This window comes from Rhinolophus ferrumequinum, chromosome 16 (assembly GCF_004115265.2).
Source record: "Rhinolophus ferrumequinum isolate MPI-CBG mRhiFer1 chromosome 16, mRhiFer1_v1.p, whole genome shotgun sequence".
Lineage (NCBI taxonomy): Eukaryota > Metazoa > Chordata > Mammalia > Chiroptera > Rhinolophidae > Rhinolophus > Rhinolophus ferrumequinum.
Genome location: NC_046299.1, coordinates 50,778,541 through 50,799,361, shown reverse-complemented (window position 1 = coordinate 50,799,361; position 20,821 = coordinate 50,778,541). Strand labels below are relative to the sequence as shown.

The following is a 20,821-nucleotide window of genomic DNA, read 5'->3' as shown; positions in this document are numbered from 1 at the left end:
AAATTACCTCGATTTATGATCATTTGCATTTATCCATTCTCAGGGTTAACAGTAAGATCTAAAACCAGTATGATCATCAAAATTAAAGTTCAATGAAATTTAAATAAATTTAAGCCATAGTTAAAACCATTGCTGCATTTATGAGTGTACTCAGAAAAAGATCCATGGTAAAATCAGAAAAATGTCCAAGTTCTCTTCTGCTCTTAGGATATGTTCATAATGGACTAATAGCCAGGGTTTCTGAAATTTTAAGGAATTGCATCTTGCTGGCTCACTAATAGAAAAATTCTATAAATGTTTTAATTGACTTTGTTAGAACTGCAGGAGAAAACCTGGCAAGTTGAGTTTATTTGGAAAAATAAAGTACTTTAAGAAAAGCAGCATAACCTGATATCAAGCAGGCATTGTGAAATTGAGCTGTCCTACCTGGAAAACAAATATCCATTATGATTTATTACATACGTTACTTTACACCAGTGTTCAATATTTATGTCTTCAGTTGCTCACCCCTTCATATTTGTCTTTGGGATTGGACATCTACAGAGAAAGCTTTAGGAATGATACCTATTTGATGAGTAGCTCAGAGTTTTGACAGTACTGTCTCCTAAAAATCACTTAAAGCTGAGTATAACTCTACATAAATTAATACAAGCATAAGTATTCCAAAACCAGTGATGACTTACTGTTATTAATCATTTGCTGCTTTTTGTGTATTACAGTCTCATAGAATCCTATAATAATTGAACTGATCATTGTTAACAGACAACGAGAGCAGTGATTTGGGGGTAATTATTCATTTGTCACGTCTCTGGGTACAAACTTTACTGTCCAATGGAATAGGTTAATTTATGCTGAAAGAAAACAGTAAGTGGAGATAGAAACAGTACCCATGTAATCTTTGGCAGATACTCTCTTGCTTTCTCGGTCAGTTGTACCAAAATAACTTCATGAAGATAGTTTCAAGTTGTTTCTTGTATACAAGCTCTGCATCACAGAATGAGTGAACACTGATTCATAAAATCTTCCCACGTGTTCCCTGCAGCCTAAAGCAGGTTCCTCTTTTGTCTATGGTCCCTGCCTGGTTCTAGAGACTGGTCCACTTCTGCTTTGAGATTTTGTAGATGCATGTAACTGAGGACCTGTCCAACAAAAATGACATCATAGAGTAACATTAGTAGACGTTCTAGATTTGGTAATCTCAAATTCATATCTGAAGGCTTTTTCGCTCTAATAATCAGTTGGACTTTACATTTGGAGAGGGGGACTAAGTAGTAAAGTATATATTTACCGAGGCAGTAAAAATCTTGCATGTTTTAAGTAAAAACAAAAATAAGATATGAAAGCAGTAACCTAGTTATAGAGAAGAGCCCACTAACTGAAAAGGACTGAAATGTCTGTTTCACTTAATGTTGCGCTAGTTATACCAGACCATCAAACATGGCTGAAAGTAATAACTAGCTCAGAGTCAGGATTTCTTCTCTATGAGGACTGATCCAAGAGCAGAATCCACTGAAAGCGTTCAAAAACTTCCAAACTGTAAATAGGAACTAAATAAAACAATTCACTTGGACTACAGAGTAGGGTTGGAGGCAGATTAATTTCCTATGTATTTGCTGATTAATCATGTTTACAGGAAACATGTCAATTGCCCGGCACTTGTACTAAATTTCACCTATAACATAATAAGAATGACCCTGATGATGGTGAGGAGACCATTATAGGAAGAGTTAAGATACCCTTAATTAAATTCTCTCTTATTGCTCTTACGAAAATAGAAGCTATAGAATATAACTTAGAAATCAAAAAAGTAAGTGGGATAGAATCAGACTTGACGTATCTTAACATTTAGAATTTCTTTTGTCTTGCCTTGGCCTACCAGGTTAACTGACCAAATCAGTTTAAAGCCATGTGGATTTTGCCTACATAATAACACTAATGCAATGTTTGAATGTTATGAAAATGACTTAGTTGGCTGAAATTTTTTAGATTTAAAAAAAGTACTGTTTACTTTGCCAGAGTGGTGAGAGGTTAATTTACATATGAGAAAACATCTGGAAGTTTTTGGCTCTGAGTAGTAGAGCTCTATTATATCCCATCTTCCAAAATGAATTTGAGGTGATTTACAAAGATGTAGGAAAACAAAATAAAACGTGGAGGAGGGAAAACTAAGCACAGAAATGAAAAATAAGACAAAGGTAGAATCTTAACATAGCCACATATAGTGAAATAAAGAGCCATGGCCCCACCTGTCCCTGTAGGTCCCCTACCAGGTCGGGCCTGATGTGGATACTCAGCGCATGAATGACAATATTCGGTGTCCGGCTGAAAAATAGAAAAGATGAGACACTTCTTACAATGCAGTGTCTCCCAAAGGATAATATGTTAAATTTACAAGGGAGAAAAATACTTGAAATTGGACAACACTATATATGGCATCACCCGCCAATCCAGCTTTTTCAGCAGTATTGAAACACCTGTGAGTACTTCCATACTTGAACTGTAACTCTCAATATGAAACTCAGACATTTCAAAATCACCTCAAGGAATTTAAACAATTTTAAGATATGCCTAAATTATTAAAATGGAGAATATCAATAATAGAGCTATCGTCATCTCGCTGGTGCTTCTGGAATAAAAACCATCACTCAGTTCCCTGTCAGAGCACTAGAATTGAGATTTCAGGAATTTTTTTCTGGTGAAGCCCCATGTTTTTGATCAGGGTCAGCAAACTTCTTGTAAAGAGCAGGATAGAAAGTATTTTATGCTTTGTGGTACATACTGCCATTGTTGCAACTGCTCAACTCTGCTATTGTAGTGAAAAGCAGACGGCACATAAATGAGTGTGCTGGCTCTGCCGTAATAAAACTTTATTTACAAAAACAGGTGGTAAGCCAAGTGGTCCATGAACCGTAGTTTGCTGAGTCCTACTATAGATGAGAACACCAAGGAACAGAGTGCTAGTCTGGTAGTGCCAGCCCGGGGCCCAGCTCTAGAGCTCTTAGTTACATCGAGCTACTAGCTCATCTCTTTTCATGACAGCAAACTGGAGAGAAATGGCTAAGGTAAGACATGTTTACTCACTGTTATAAAATGTGAAAAAGAAGAAACTTTGAAATTTTTTTTTTTTTTTTACCCATGTTTTGGGTGAATCTTGCCCTAAATCAGGCCTCTTGAGGTCTGTTGGGTTAGTGTACCCCCTAAATTTATGTCCGCCTGGATCACATGAATGAGGCTTTATTTGGAAATAGTATCTATGCAGATGTAATCAAGTTCAGATGACTCATACTGGATTAAGGTGAGTTCTAAATTCAGTGACTGGTATCTTTATAAGAGGGATTTAGACACAGGGAAGAAGGCCATGTGAAGATAGAGGCAGAATTGGAGTGATGCAGCTGCAAGCCAAGGAATTGCTGGCAACCACCAGAAGCTAGGAAGAGGCAAGAAAGGATTCTTCCCTAGAGTCTGTAGAGGGAATGTGGCTCTGCTTGATACCTTGATTTTGGACTTCTAAGCTCTGGAACAGAGAATAAATTTCTATTGTTTTAAGCTACCCAGTTTGTGGTAATTTTTTACGGCAGCCTAGGAAACCAATACAGTGACCCATTCATTTATTCTCACTATTCTAGTGGGGAAAGATCCTATGGTGCTTTAGGCTGTAACAGGTCAAGAGATTTTTAGGAGATGGGCTAAGTGGGCTGCAAACACCACCACCCTGAAAACTGGTAGAGGTTGTGCAGCCGGATTCCTGGGCACTAAGTGTGGCCCCATTCAATTCCCAGGCTCTCCAAGCCGTTGCCACAAAGCAAAAGGAGATTGGGCTGAGCTCCTGGCCTACAGTTGGGCAAGGTCAGTGCAGGACCTTGAATCTCCCAACCAGGTTTTTCCTATCACTTGGTTAAAAGTAAAGGGGCTAGTAAATGTACATGAAATGGTAAGGCAATGTCAGCATCTCAAACAACAACAAAATGAAATTCCTAACTCGCCCATCCCCCAACCAGTCCACATCATAATCTGATACTATTGTTGGTATAACTCCAGGAGAGCAGCTTTAGAGAATGAAGTTATGCTGATCTGATAAACGTTAAACTGGGGTTTAACGTTGTGTTTTGTTTTCTTAGTCTCAGAAATATATAAACTTCACATTATTTAGAATTTGTAATTTATGTATAAGGCGTTTTATGTGTGTTCTGTGCTGCTGAGTCGGCTCCAACTCCTGGGGACCCTGTGAATGAGTGCTGGCCGCCATGTCCTGTCCTCTGCAGCCCTGCTCAGCTCCTGTAGATTCACGCCTATGCTCCTTTTATGGCGTAAGTCCATCTTATATGTGGTCTTCCTCTTTCCTGCTGCCTTCTATTTTTCCCAGCATTACTGTCTTTTCCAAAGAACCCTGCCTTATGATGTCCCCGAAGTAGGACAGCTTCAGTTTTGTCATTTTTGCCTCCGGTGACGTTTCAGGCTTAATTTGCATTTTACCTTATTCTCTCTACAAGTTAAAAGAATGAATAGCAGAGACCAGTTAGCATTTCAAAAAAATGTACTTAAAACACTATTTTTATTGTTAGAACCTTAATTTTTATATTTAAAGTTCATTAAGCCACTATGTAAAGTCTAAGTCTACCAAACTAGTTTTTTTCTTTCCCTTCCCACTCTCCCCTCTGCCCCCCAACTATCAGAATAGAGGAAATATGTCACTCTACCAAAAATGACTGAGTTGTGTTGGGCCTGGAGAAAAAGTCAGGTAAAAGGAGCCTCTCCGGGGGCTGCTGATGGTTAGGCTCATCTACCACCGCACTTCGAGCTCGATTGGTATTGCCATGGCTTTTCTGTGGAGACAGGATTACACAACAGGTGAAACGATTTGTACTGGGAGCCGTGCGTGTCCTATATCAACCCTTGCAGGTATGGTAACTGCAGGCCAAGCACCTCCAATTCCATTGTCAGAAATAGAATTCAGTGTGTAATTTTGACAAAGTATAAATGAAGACCCGAGCACAGATCCTGCAGAGTTACTGTCCGGGAAATTTTATAAGCACATGGGAAGGCCACAGGAAGGACATACCGTTTGTCTTTGTGGCCTCACAGTGCTCAGGTGTTCCACTTCAGCTGTGCCAATAGGTGGCAGCAGGTTATTTCGACTCAGGGACATTGGTGAGGGAGAAGAGAGCGAGTCGGCCGCCACCAGGCTGCAGATCCCACCAGTGAACACCAAGCCATGAGAACAATTATAACAGTACAAGCAAACTGATTAGAATCAAATAAATGAAGCAGATGAGATTAATGTCATGCACAGAAAATCTAAAGCTGCCTAGGTTCTTATGTAAAGAGCTCTCAAAGGATTTTGGAAAACTAGAGTTTCTGGTTTTTTCATAGTACTGTGTTTCCCTGAAAATAAGACCTAGCCGGACAGTCAGCTCTAATGCGTCCTTTGGAGCAAACATTAATTAATAAGACCCGGTTTTATTTTACTATAATATTATTATAAGACCCGATCTTTTATTAATTTTTGCTCCAAAAGACGCATTAGAGCTGATTGTCTGGCTAGGTCTTATTTTCGGGGAAACACGGTATTTTATGATCTTTGTTGAAACTATCCTGGACACACAGCAGAAGTTGACCCTTTCTCACAGAGAATTGGCATAAAACAGTAATTTTCCCTACCTGGTGCTGCACTTCTCTACCAGTAGTGGATTTGTAATTTCACATCTGATGGAATTCTCCAGTTCTGGGCCTTCTGGTTGTCCTTTTCACTAAAAACTATAATTCCCATGTAAAGTCCCTAAACTTTCATTTTATTCCATTGAATTTGGAGCAGTTTGCAGTACTACTCATACTCAAGATAGTAAATGAAACTGAATATTTTCATGTCCCAGAAGAAACAAAGCAACTTATTTTTCCACTTTGAAAAAACAACTGTCAGAAGGGATGAGAGATTGATTATATATCTAGACCACTCATCCCCAAATGAATGAATCTATAGCTGTATCGGTATAGATAGAGCTACATCAACATAATACAGTGAGCAGGTGAGATGAAGACTAGTGTCCTGACAAAGATTTTTGCTGGTTTTGGATATCTCTTTTAGTGAGTCTCTTGGGATACATTATAACAAGAAATTGAAAAATCAAAATCAAGAAATAACATGCTGAGAGAGAAGTATAGTGACGTGCTTAATTTAGAAGCTGAACTGAAAAGTTACGGCCTTATTATCTTTTACCCTTGATCATAGTTTTAGATATCAACCATCCTAAGATTTTCTTATTTTTTTTCAGTTACAGATGCCATTCAATATTATTTTATATTAGTTTCAGGTGTACAGCATAGTGGTTAGACATTTATATAATTTATGCAGTGATTCCCCTGATAAGTCTAGTGCCCACCTGGCACTATATATGTAGTTGTTGCAACATTATTGACTATATTCCCTATGCTGTACTTTACATCATTGTGACTAGTCTGTCATCCTAAGATGTTTTGTAAATCAACTAGTGAAAGAACTTTACTTAAAAAATTGGCTTCTGGGTTATTGTACAGTGGGGCTCAGAGTGTCTAGTGAATGAAGGGTGGGGAAAAAGGAAGATAATGTGTTTAGTCTTATTTCCTAAGAAGTGCTAAGGGATATTTTTCCTGGTATATAAACAACTTCTCTGAGGTTTATGAAGTTTTCATTGTCAATGGAATAAACAGTTCCCAATGGTACGGAAAAATATTAAAGGAGAATTAACTTATTTTGGGATGAACATGTTCCTACTAAGGAAAATGTTTAATAAAATACATAGGTATTCTAGCCAACAGTACTGTATTTAATTGAAATTTAAATTCATTTTTTTCTGTGTTGGATTTAAACCAGTGTGCAGTCCATCATAAGAATATGTAATGATTAATTTCTAGGCATATATTTCAATTTTATATTTAAATTCATTTTCTATGTAAAATTCTTAATTAGCTTTAACACAATTTCTAGAAATTCTACTTTTGAAACCTACAGTCGGGATCCTCTGAGTATTTCTTCCACAGGTCTTGGCGTTCCGGAGCGTGAATGGCTTGTGCTGATGGGATGGAGGGTACGTGGTGGGGGGTTGCGTCTCCTGGTGGGCTGCACTGTATATGACAGAGATGACGTACAAAGCTCCAAGGCTCGATGTGACCAATTTCGGGTTGAAAGGATGGAACTGGACCCTGGCCTTAGTAGCTTGTCATCAAGATCTCTAGTGTCCAAAAGAGAAACCCATAGTGAAATCAAGATTGCTCTGTACCGGGAGACAGGCCTCAAAAGGGTAAAAGCCTTAGACTATAAAATATATTCAAGGTAGAAAACAAAAGTAAAAACCATTCAATAAGTAACCTGCTTTCCAGAAGTTATGTAATCTAGCTCAGGCATGGGAACATGTCCTTAAAAGGACATCTCAGTCATATACATAATTTACTAGAATGGAGATTTGATAAATCAAGTTCCTCATTCACCTGCCATCCCAGTCACTTCTTCAGTTACCAGTGAAGGCTAAGCTGAAGGGTACCTTCTCTGAAATACTTCCCAAAAGTTTGCCTCAGACTGAGATTCCTACCAAATTTGAGGCATTCTTTTGTGCTGAAGGAATGTTGCCAGAAAGACTGAGTTGAAAGGCAAATATTGCTCATTGGGAGGAGTGTGGCCCCAGCGTGGCTCCCACTCCAGAGATTAAAATGCTGAGCTCTTTGGAGCCCACAGGGGTAGAGGTTTGGGTTCCCTGGAAAACTGGGAGCAGCAAAGAGTCCCGAGCCCTGGGCTGCTAGGGCAGTAGGATCACAGGAGGTCCTCATTTGCGCAAACAGCTGTGAAATAGAATTGATGTGCGCACTCTGATAAATAAAACACCTTGCCCAAACAGTAGCTTAAACTCTACCCTAGAGCTTCAGGGGTTTTATTTGGTTTTGTTTTTTAAGCAGAATGAGAGAATGTCTGGCTCTATTGTAAGGCACCTATGCATTTGCACAGTATTTGCACAATGAAATGGAGAGAAAGTGAAAGCATAAAGCTCTGCCATGGGCTCTTTGGCTTTCAACAAGTTCCTCAACCTTTCAGGACAGGTTGGTATCCTAAGGTGCAAAATATACCTCAGTGTTTGGAGGACTTGGAAGGGAAAGTGCCCATCAAGGAACAGGGTTAAGCCTTGAGCATTACGAGATCTTTCTGGTCTTCCCGCCTCATTCACTTATACATTTTCTTTACTTATAGAAGGTTTAGGCCTTAGCTACTCTATGCTCATCTTTATTTTGCCTTCTGGACTACTCATTCATAATTCTGGATTCACCCCTAGCCAAATGACTTCTAGATCAACTGCCAAATCTGACCTCTTCCATATTTCCCACAAGATGGCCCATCATTGTAAACGCAACACACCCCAAACCAAGCTTATCTTCCCCCTTCCCCAAAACGCTTCCCTTGAGTTTGAAATCTCAGAGTTGACTGTTATTCCTCTATTTTTATGGAATTTGATTTATTTTATAATATCTCCTAATATATTTCATTCCTTTCTCATCCTGTGCTACAACTTGCATGCAGATCCTTAGAAGCTCATGCTTGAATTCCTGCATTAGATTCCTCACCTTCAGTTCCTCCTGCTGCATTCCAATCTATGCTCTACTGCTGTGAAATCTGTCTTTCAACTTCCTGATATAAATATATGTGCTCCCCAACTGAAACTCATACGTTGCTGGTGGGAATGTAAAATGGTACAATAATTACTTTGGAAAACTGTATGGCAGTTTCACGTCTAGATAATGATCCAAGAAAATGAGACCATTGGTCCACAAAAAAAGACCTTGCAAAAATATGTATCGTGGCTTTATGCATAACTGCCTTAGCCTGAAAGCAGACTAAGTGTTCATTAACAGAAGAATGGATAAACAAATTGTATATGCCTAGAATAGAATGCTTCTTGGCAATAAGAGAAGGTAACATGCAACAATATGAGTGGATCTCAGAAACATGGCATTCAGTATCCTCCACAGTCTGGTCCCAACCTTCATTAATTTCATAGTCTCTTTCCCACTAATCAGACCATGGTCTATTTTAATTCTAAAAGATTGTCAATAATCTTTAGTTGGAAGCATTAAAGTTCTGACCTATCTTCTATCCTACCATAGCAAAAAAGGTCTTTCTCTTCTAAATACTTTGCATTTTCCTGTCTCCAAACCTTTTCCCACACCATTTCTCCTACCTAGAGTAGCCTTGCTGCTCTTCTTAGATGTTTTCACTCCCTACATGTCTGTGATTGCTTGGTAGCTACTCAATACATGCATATTAATTGACTTTCCTTTTATTTCTCAGTGATCTACTTCATTTAGTCTATTAAAATTTTATACTTCTTACAGGAGTTTGTCCATTAGGGAGAGATTTCTTGGCTGTAGAGGCATCCCATGAACCAAGAGACCATTCACATTTGGCTGATGACCACTTGCTGCTTGACAGAAACTCATCTACATGTTAAAAGAAGATGTTACTCATTATTGCTTGGTGATACCTGCTTAGTTTCCCAACTTTGCCAAAAGTCATTATTTCCAAATTAGGTCATTTATACATTTTTCTCCTATGCCTTAACTTTTGTAATATCTTGGCCAATAGCTCAGCTGGGACCTCAAGTTCAGTGTCAAGATGACAGGGTCATAGTCCTTTCCTCTCCTTTCCTAAATGACAGCAGGTGGGGAAAGCCTGATCAACCTAGATGAAAGCACTTAGCCACTGTCATAGGGGAGAGAGGACCTTTATTATTATTTGCATTAGAAAAGAAACCCTAAAAACAACAACAACAACAAAAATTAATCTCTTTTATCATCACACAGTCCTACATTCTACACAAACTAATCCTTTCTCCTTCACTACCGCTGGAGTGGTCAGCTCTCAGTGATAACCTAATTTCCGAATACTGTTTATTAGAAGGAGTTAATCTTGTTCTAATGTTAGCAGGATTTAATCTTACTTGCATTGACATACCACCTCAGAGTCCTGTTGCTTTTCTCTCTCAGGTCATCGTTTTGGGCATCTCCTTTACCATGCATTTTCCTCCTACTTTCTCTGAAGGAATGTTTGGATTAACACTTCTTCCTTTTATCATTAACAACCAGAACCATTTAAGTTAACTAACTGTTCAGGGTTTAGGTTTCCTACATCATAGCCAAACCAGTTCAACATGTACAAGTTTTTTATTACAACCAAAGGAACCTAGTTCACCTAGTTCATCCTTTAATGTGATAAGGTATGTGCCTTGCTGATTGTATTTTTAAAAAGCCTTTGTATAAATCCAGCTGTACGCTATCTGGCCAGTATACCAACAAAGCAAATACTAGATCTGGTAGTAAAACCCAGATGAGCATGACCCAAGGATTAGAGTCCCTTTTCTTTTTCTCCCTCCCCACTACACTCCAACCCCCAAGTATTGTCATAGGTAACACCAGGAAACTAGCATGTAGGAACTGGTACTACATAAGTCATTACATAGGTGAGACCAGGCTCATCAGCAGGCTCATCAGTCTTCTGCCAAAAATAGCCATCTTTATGCTTGTCCGTACATTAATTGAGACCGCTTCTCCTCTGTCCTGTAAATTGCCTTTTACACCTGGGTTATGAATAATGAACATCCAAAAGGCAAAAATGTCAACAGATTCAAATATTAAAAAAACAAAAACCAGGGAGGCAGAGACAAAAGAAAAAAGAAGGAAGCAGTCAAAAAGAAATTCAAAGGACGGAATGTTAAGACCATAAAAAATCTGAGATTTGGTCCCTCTTTTCAACATATCCTTCATTCTTCCCAGAACAGAATTAGGCTGACCACATAGTTGAGTCTAGATTACACTTATAGATACCTTTTCAAAAGAGCTCACTGAGAATAACTGACCAACCCTAATTTGCTATTAATTTTTTAAATATGTCAATACATAGAGTAACCGGCTTTTTGTGACAAAACACGTAATGTAACAACAAAATACAGTCAAATAATACAATTAAGACAAATAATACTGAGTAAATTTCCTCTGGCAAGAACAGCCCTAGGTCCTCCCGTATATTCCCCTGTGGGCCTTACCGGATTTGAGGTGACGGACAGCACCTTAGACTGTGGCACTCGAGGTAAGATCAAAGGTTGTGGTTCACTCAGCACACAGGGGCTTCCTGAAGCTGATCTGGTGATTTCAACATTACTCTCATCATCTGAGCAAAGGAACAGAATCTGTTACCCATGAATATCTCCAGACCCACAGCAACAGTATTGTGACAGAAAATCTCCCCTGAGAATTCATTGTCTCAAGCAAGGCTTCAGTCATCTTTGCAGCCCAGTTTCATACCACATGCATGGTTCAAAAATACCTCAGAAACCAAAAATTCTATTTAAAGCGGTTTCCCAGGTCGGCAGTGCCTGTTGATAGCTGACAGGAGGAAAAGCAAGGATCTCGAGAGAGAAGCTGTGCAACAGAATATCTGCAGTTGATGGAAATGTTCTACATATGCGTTGTCCAGTATAGTGGCCTCTCGCCACGTGGCTCTAGAACACTTAAAATTTGGTTAGTCTGACTGAGGAGCAGAATTTTTAATTTAATTTTAATAAATAGCCATATATGATTACCATAATGGACAATGTAGCTCTAGGGGGGGACCTTCAGATTGTTAATCCAGGCCTCAAAGAATTCCCATGCATAAAATTCCAAGATCCAATCCCACTGTTAAAAATCACATGATGCCACAAGGAAACAAAACACCTTGAGAAAGAGCAAGCAGAAACAACATAATTAGGTCAGCAAAGACTAAAGAAAGTGGAATTAATCAGGTTCAAAATGTAAACAAATGCTACAGTTGAAAATATGAGTAAAGAGTAAGACAAAAATAAGATTTGTAAAAAGAAAACTACAAAAGAGAGCAAAAATTAGTAGATTAGATCCTGCTGAAGACACTTAATGAACTTGAAGAAAAGGTCTGAAGAAATTATCCTGAATTTGGTCCAGAGGAACAGAGGTGGGAAATACAAACTATACACTAAAAAAGGTGAATTTTGCTTTGCTATATATAAATTATACCCTAATTTTTAAAATGGAGAAATAAAACCACACGGAAAACATTCTTTTACATGTTGACAAAAAATTGATCAGTAACTATTGAGGTTGTGAGCACAGGAACTTGTGTACTGTTAGTGGATATATATAACTGGTACAATCACTTGGACAATTTGGCATTATCTAGTGAAACTGAAGATGCATTTCTGTGTGAGCCAGCAGCTACACTCCTTGGTGTGAGCCCTAGAGGAACTCTTGCACATGGGTACCAGGAGGACTGTTCAAGAACGTTCATAGCTTCATTAATCATAATCGCAAAACAAATGGATTTGGGCATTTCTAAAACACTGAGATTTTAGCACTTCTCACCATCAATTTTGGCTCCAAAACTGAACTCAAGGAATCATGTTTCTGAGTAAAACTAATAACTCTTGGTCATCATTGTTTCTAAATCACTTCCATCATCATTTTATTACTGTTTCTTTCAGAGAAGGTATTTCTTTTCTCAACAAAAATGTCCAGTGAAGCTTGTTTGCCCATTGGCAAATAAGGATGAAAAATAATTTTGAGATAAATATTCCTCCATAATTTAGATTTTTAAACTGGCCTGAATAAAAGTTAAAATGATTGTAAAAATATAAAAATAAGTGATTACATATACTCAGACTTTTATATACTTTTGGGTTATAGTTGACAAATCTTAAAATACCACAAGTTGTCACATGGTCCTATTGTATATACGACTAGCATGCAGGTTGGCTTTTTCCCTCACTTAGGAGTAGAAAAAGTTGCTGTGATGGTAGAGATAGGTTTGTACCAGCACCTGTAGGTTGGCCCTAACAACAAACAACTAACCAACTGGTCCACACCAAAGCCAAAAATTCAAGAGTTCTTTTTCCATAAGGTGTTATTTTTAAAAAGTAATGGTAATAGCTAACATTTATTGTGTTCTTATATATTCTGGGAACTACTTTATGTATTTCCATGTATCTCATTTATCCCTTAACCATTTGAGAGAGGAATTAGTATTATATTTTATAAAGAAACTGAGGTACCGCGAGGTTAAGCAACTTGCACAGGATATAAAGTTAGTGTCAGAGCCAGTGGTTGAACCCAGGTTGTCTGGTAACAAACTGCTTTTAACCATTACACTACATGGCTTGTCATGGGGTTGACATTTTAGAACTGGTTGGCAAACTATGGCCCGTGGGCCAAATAGGACCCATTACTTTTTTTAAAAAAATCTTATTGTAGCAAAATATATATAACATAAAATTTACTATTTTATCCATTTTAAAGTGTATAGTTCTGTGGCACTAAGTACCTGCGTGGTGTTATGCAACTATCACCTCTATCTAGTTTCATAACTTTTTCATCACCCCAAAGGGAACCCTCATGCCCATTACCACCACCTGTTTTTGTAACAGTCGTTTGTATATTCTCATTGTTGTATAGTCCTCCATTGTATGAATATATCACATTCTACAGCTGAGGGACACCTGGGTAGTTTCCAGTTTGTTTTCCAGCACCTAGTGTTATGGACCTTCTTATATATGTCTTTTGGTGAACATAGATACTGAGTGCACGGGAGTGTCCATAGCCACACCCACTCACGTATTGCTTATGGCTGCTTCCAAGGGCAGAATCGAGTCGTTGCAACAGAGACTGGACGGCTGGCAAAGACTAAAATATTTGCTGCCTGGCTCTTTATGCACCAAGTTTGCTGTTTTGATGCATTTCGGTGAACACACTAAACCAGTTAGAGATCCTCCAGCTCCATTTCAAGATCAATGTTTTTGGTTTTAGACTAAGTCACAATTACAATATAATGAAATAACCTAAATTTATGTATGCACAGAAAAATAAACTAGAAGGATGTTAATTCACGGCCCAACATTGGTAAATTGTGAAAGGTGAAACTGAAGTTTTCTCTAATACCTCAGTGGATGATACTGAAAACTGAGGGAGTTCCTTTATCACCAGAGTTTATTGTGGGAGTTTGGATATGATTCTGAACTTTACCATTTGTCCTCTATCTCCAAAAACTTAACCTCACTTAATACAAATCAGTTTTTAAAGGGTTTTAGTCCTATTCTCCAATACCAGCTTTAAAAGAGAACATGCATACAACAGAGTGGCTTAAAAAAACAACCGTGTAGACAGTATCAACTGTGGCAAACGTAAGGCAACTGGAACTCCCATATGATAGTAGAGAAAGTATAAATAGGTGCAGCCAGTTTGGAAAAAATTATGGCAGTATACACCGAAGCTGAAATAGCATATCATAGTACCCAGCAATGCTGCTATTCTGTAACCAGTACATATGTTCACCTAAAGACATATACAAGAATGTTCATAATAGCACTATACACAGGCAAACCCAAACCGGAAACTACCCAAATGTCAACCGAAAGTAGAATGTGATATAGTCAAACAACAGAAAACTGTAACAATGAAAATAAACTACCACTACAAACAAAGCAGTTGACTCGAACATACCTAAAGCTAGGAAAGAGAACCAACTGAAAGAAAGAAGGAACAATGCCTGCTGCTTACACAAGACCAAGAATAATGCCTGCTCCCACTAGCCATACTAGAAAAACTCATAATTCCTGGGGCATTGAACAGCATACTCAGGAAGATCTTGCCTTAGTAGCTGGTAAGTAATTCGCTCTAGACTGAATATTACTCCAGCCTGCCTAACAAGTCATAAAAGCAAGACCTGAAAGGATCAGATATTTTCCAAGTAACTGCATCCCAGAAAAAGACCTGGAAAATATATGTGAAAAAAAAAAAAAATTCAACCCCCAGTAGGATAAAATTCACAATGTCTAGCACCCAAAGATTACCAGGCAGGAAAACATAACTCACAATGAGAAGAATATCAGTCATTGAAACCAACTCAGAATTCACACAGATGTTTGAGTTATTCCACATTTTCAAAAAATTAGCAACATGGGAGACAGTAAGTCACCCAAATTGTATTTCATAGAAAACCATGAGTAGAAATATACATTGGATGAGCTTAACAGTGGAGTCAACATTGCAGAAGAAAAGATGAATGAACGAACTCAAAGGCACAACAATAGAAACAATCCAAAATGAAATACACAGAGACAAAAATCCAAAAAAATTAAAGTATCTGGGGGACAAGTGGTCAAATGGACTAGTGTATGAGTAACTGGAGTCCTGCGGATTGGTGGGGGGACAGAAAAATACCTGAAGACATAATGGCTGAAACCTTTTCAAACAAAACAATAAATGTGCAGCTCCAAATAACAAACTCCAAGAAGTAACATGAAGAAAATTACATCAAGGCATATCATATTAAGATTGCTCAAAAACAGTGATAAAGAGAAAATCATAAAAGCAGCCAGAGAACAAAAAGACATGTACACAAGAACAAAGAAAAGGATGACATCAGATTTCTTGTCAGTAAATGCAAGTTAGAATATAGTGGAAAACATCTTTAAAATACTGAGAGAAAATTACATACCCTGCAAAATTATCTTGAAAAAAAAGCAAAATAAAGAAATTTTCATATCTACAAAAGAAAGAATTCATCCCCAACAGACCCACATACAAGAAATGTTAGAGGACATCCTTCAGGTTGGAAAAATTTTTTTAAAAAATGTTTTTAATGAGAGAAAATTCACATAAAAATTTCACAATTTTTAACTTTTATAGTATACAATTAGTTTTTTTTAAAAAAATTATATTTACAATGTTGTGCAACCACCACGACTATTTAATTCAGAAAATTTCCATCACTCTAAAATCACTAAACTACTTTCTGTCTCTATGGACCCACCTGTTCTGGACGTTTCATTTTAATGGAATCATATATGGCCTTTTGTGTCTGGCCTCTTTCACTTAGCATAATATTTTCAAGGGTCATTCATGTTGTAGCATGCATCATTACTTAATTCCTTTTTTATGGATGAATAATATTCCATTGCATGGTCTATTAGTTACTCAGGCTGCCATAACAAAATACCACATACTGGATAGCTTAAACAACAGAAGTCCATTTTCTCACAGTTATGTATGCTAGCAGTCCAAGATGAAGGTGCTGTCAGGATTAGTTTGTGGTGAGACCTCTCTTCCTGGCTTGTGGGCAGCTACCTTTTTGCTGTGTCCTTGCATGCACAGGAAGAGAGCTCTGATATCTCTCCTCTTATAATGATAGCAACCCTATAGGATTAAGGCCCCACCCTTATGATCTCATTTAACCTTAATTACCACCCTGAAGGCCCAATCTCCAAACACATTCACATTGGGGGTTAGAGCTTCAATATATGAATTTTGAGGGGGACACAATTCAGTCCATAACACATGGATATACCAAACTTCATCCATTCATCAGTTGGTAGGCATTTGGGTTGGTTCTACTTTTTGATTATTATGAATAATGCTGCTATGAACATTCATGCATAGGCTTTTTTTGTAGACATATGTTTTCAGTTCTTTTGGTTGTATACCTCTGAGTGGAATTGCTGGGTCATATGGTAATTTTATGTTTAATCTTTTGGGGAACTGCCAAACTGTTTCCAGTGCAGCAATGGCTGTACAACTTTATATTCTCACTAACAGTGTATGAAGTATCTCCATATCCTCACCAACACTTGTTACTGTCCTTTAAGAAAAAAGTGTATGTATATATACATATATATGTGTGTGTGTGTGTATGTATACACACACACATATCTATCTATATCTATCTATCTATCTATCTATCTATCTATCTATCTATCTATCTATCTATCTATCTAATCTCCCCATCTTAGCAAGTATGAAGTGGTGTCTCATTGTGGTTTTGGTTTTGATTTGCATTTCCCTAATGAATAATGATGTTGAACATCTTTTTCTTGTGCTTATTGGTCATTTGTATGTCTTCTTTGGTGAAACATATATTCAAGTTATTTGCCTATTTTTTAATTGGGTGTTTGTCCTTTTGTTGTTGAGTTGTAGTTCTTTATATATTGTGGATACTAGATTCTTAAGAGTTGTATGATTTGCACATGTTTGCTTTCATTCTGTAGGTGGTTTTTTCCCCCACTTTCTTGAATAATGTCTTTTGATACACAAAGTTTATTATTTTGATGAAGTCCAATTTATCTATTTTTTCTTTTGTTGTTTGTGGACTTGGTGTCATATCTAAGAATCCACTGCCAAACAAAACAATAATCTAAATAGTTCAACAAACTCCAAGCAGAAGTAACATGAGAAAAATTACATCAAGGCACAAGCTCATGCCAAGCTCATAAAGATTTACTCCCATGTTTTCTTTTAAGAATTTTATAATTTTAGTTCTTAAATATCTGTCTTGTCTTCATTTTAAGTTGATATTTTGTATACAATGTCAAGTAAGGTTCCAACTTCATTCTTTTCCATGTGGCTATCCAGTTGTTCCTGTACCAACTGTTGAAGAGACTCTTCTTCCCCCATTGAATGGTCTTGGCACCCATGTACCCATGTTGAAAATCAATTGGTCATAGATGTGTGGATTTATTATTTTTTATTGATTGTATTCCATAGATCTGTCTGTCCTATGCCAGTACTACACTCTTTCTATTACTGTAGCTTTGTATTAAGTTTAAATTCATGAAGTATGACTCCTTCAACTTTGTTCTTTTTCAATTATTGTTTTGAATATTCAGGGTACCTTGCATTTCCATACGAATTTCAGGATCAGCTTGTCCATTTCTGCAAAAAAGTCAGTTGGAATTTTGATAAGGATTGCACTCAATCTGTAGATCTATTTGGGGAATATTGCCATCTTAACAATATTAAGTCTTTCAATCCATAAACACAGATGTCTTTTCATTTCTTTAGGTCTCCCCTAATTTTAATAATGTTTTATGGATTTCAGTGTTCAAGTCTAATACTTCTTTGGTTAAGTTTATTCCTAAATATTCTTTTTGATGATGATATTAATGGATTACTTTCTTTATTTTCAATTTTCATTGATAGAGGCTGGAAGAATTTTGAGAAACATGATAGAGAAGGCATCTCTTGCCTTGAACAGACTTACCAGAAATCTGGATTTGGAGGATGATGTAGGGGAGGGCTTATTTTATTAGAAAGTGGAAGAAGGGAGATATTTGTTATTTGGTGGCAGAATGGTAGTGAAATGGTCTACTGGAGTCATATGAAAAGCAGAACTTTTAAGTGACGATCTTGGTTATTTAGCTAAGGAGATTTCCAAAGTGTTGAAGGTGAGGCCTGATTTTTTTTTCAAGCTGCTTATAATAAAACATGAGATGAGAAAGATAAATTTAGGGGAAAACTATTAAACATAAAGAAAACAGGATTTGATGATCTGAAAATCCTCAGTCTCTCTAGATGGCAAAAGATTCTAAATGAAAGAAGGCTGTCAGACCCCCAAAATTCTACTGGCAGGAAGCAGCGTGATAAAACTACTTAGCTGCAGACATGTGCTACCTTTCATGATAAAGGAAGGATCACTCAGAAGATGAAACCAAGAGCCCAGAGGGTGGAACAGATAGCTAAGAGGATTTTTTTCCAGGCCTTGAAATTTACAAAGGAACTCCCAGTATTTTTCCAGCTGGGTTTTAGAGTTGATATGGACCCATGGCAGAAGAAAGCTGCCATGACAACTACAGCTATAAGAAACTGGATGCTTCCACGAATACACAGAAGGGGAAATGGATTCTTTCCTAGTTGAGCCTCTACATGAGAACCCAGCCCTGGCCAACCCTGATTAAAGCCTTTTGAGATTGTAAGTAGAGGACTAGCTAAGCCATTCCTGGACTTCTGACCCACAAATCTGTGAGATAATAAACACGTATTTTTTGAAGCTGCTAAGTTTGTGATAATTTTTTTGTGCAACATAGAAAACTAATACAAACAATTCTTAAAAAGTTAAATATACATATAACCATTGTAATCCAACCATTCCACTCCAAGAGAAAAGGAAATGTATATCCCACAAATTCTTGTACACTAGTGTTCATAACACCTTTACATGTAATAGTCCAAAACTGAGAACAACCCAAATGTCCATCAACAGATAAATGGATAAACAAATTGTGGAACAACGGAACACTACTCAGCGATAAAAAGGAATAAATTATTGACACACAGACATGGATGAACCTCAAAATGATCATGCTGAGTGAAAGAAACTGATAAAAGATCAATACTATATGATTCTATGTATACGAAATTCTGCAAAATATCTAACCAATAGTGAGAGAAAGCAGATTACATGTCACTTGGGAATGGTGGGTCAGGCAGGGGCAAGAGGGAGGGATTACAAAAGTAATTTTGGGGCGAAGGATATGTTCACTATATTGGGGTTTCATGGGTGTGTATACACAGGTTAACTTACCAAATTGTACACGTCAAGTATATATGGTTTATTGTTTATCAAATATTTTAAATAAAGCAGTTTAAAAATGTATTTGCCAGTTGCACAGGGTTTTTTCTCACAGATGATTATATTCAAAGAGGAAGCACAATTTCTGGTCATCATAGACTAGGCCTTGTTACTCATCCACTCACTCTCAAATATTTTCTAAATTTTTCTTTGTTTCTGTGGGAAACATAAATATGAATCTTTTGCACTCATGAAGCATCTAATCTAATAGACTGGTTAGGGTTTGGGAATCCTAGACAATTATTTTTTATATTGCCGTTTTTACAAAGATCCTTACCAGAAGTAAATCCCTCCCAGTGACTACGTGTCAACTGCTCCATACAGCTCAGGACCCTGCTCCACACGTCATCAAACACGTAAGCAAGGACATCCTCTTTCATGCAGTAAAATGGAGCAATGGGAGGGTACCCTAAGTTCTGTTTCTCTGGAGCTGCTTCTGATTTCTTTCCAGGAAACCTCTCTTCTCTGTAACAGAAGCAAGCAGGAAAGACTTCATAGTTATTCTTCACTGAATGTTCACCACTGTCCTTTGTGCTTCTTAGGCGTGTGCTATGTGCCCAGTTCCCCTCCCCTCCCCAGCATATGGAGCACATGGATTAAGCTGCCTTGTGAACTAAGGGAATTCTCAACAGAGAAGACTGCATTTCCCTTTTTACCCCTAACCCACCCCACTACTCGGCCAAAAAATAGAACAAGAAAAAGAAGAGAGAATCATTGTAATTTTTTACCTTACTCAGTGGGCATTGTCAGTTGAACAGCAGTAATGCATACAGAAATAAGCTTTTTGTTGTAATTGGATAACATTTAGATTAATATTAATGTGACACATTTCATGATGTGCATGTAACTGTGCACATCATGAAATGTTATAATTATTTAAGGCAGTGATTCATTAGGAAAACAGTCCATGTAGATTATGAAAATACTTTTACTAATCCAAATAAACATTTGGTAATTGGCTGGAAAGGAAAAGGAGGGGAGCCCAGCAGCATAGGAAGCTACTCTGAGGCTCTCCTGGAGACTGTGTATCTATAACCCAGAAACTCCCAATTGGCCAAGTCTGTCTCTTCTCTGGCAGGGAGTGCCAACAGCCCCAGAATTCTAGGGAGGAAACCTACCCTGTTTCCCTGAAAATAAGACCTAGCAGGACAATTAGCTCTAATGCGTCTTTTGGAGCAAAAATTAATATAAGACCTGGTATTATACTATATTATATTATATATTATATTAATTATATATTATATTATATTATATTATATTATATTATATTATATTATATTATATTATATTATATTATATTATACCCGGTCTTATAGTAAAACAAGATAGGGTCTTATATTGGTTTTTGCTCCAAAAGACTCATTAAAGCTGATTGTCCGGCTAGGTCTTATTTTCGGGGAA

At 37.4% G+C, this 20,821-nt stretch overlaps 1 protein-coding gene across 6 annotated transcripts in view; it reads right to left on the bottom strand.

The window, feature by feature from the left end:
• Positions 1 to 28: 28 nt before the first annotated feature.
• The window catches only part of FAM149B1 (family with sequence similarity 149 member B1), a 46,027-nt gene continuing 25,234 nt past the window's right edge, over positions 29 to 20,821 (bottom strand). The window contains exons 7-14 of one of the 6 annotated variants that reach the window (XM_033130819.1): positions 19,698 to 19,885; positions 11,058 to 11,182; positions 9,350 to 9,456; positions 6,984 to 7,205; positions 5,060 to 5,183; positions 4,698 to 4,823; positions 2,268 to 2,322; positions 43 to 1,139 (exon numbers count right to left, since the gene is read on the bottom strand). In XM_033130819.1, the coding sequence (XP_032986710.1) occupies positions 1,066 to 1,139; positions 2,268 to 2,322; positions 4,698 to 4,823; positions 5,060 to 5,183; positions 6,984 to 7,205; positions 9,350 to 9,456; positions 11,058 to 11,182; positions 19,698 to 19,885 (1,021 nt within the window). In that variant the 3' untranslated portion in view covers positions 43 to 1,065. Of the gene's footprint in view, positions 1,140 to 2,052; positions 2,323 to 3,507; positions 4,484 to 4,697; positions 4,824 to 5,059; positions 5,184 to 6,983; positions 7,206 to 9,349; positions 9,457 to 11,057; positions 11,183 to 19,697; positions 19,886 to 20,821 lie in introns of those variants that run through there. The other 5 variants (XM_033130818.1, XM_033130817.1, XM_033130820.1 and 2 more) reach the window with 5 other exon arrangements.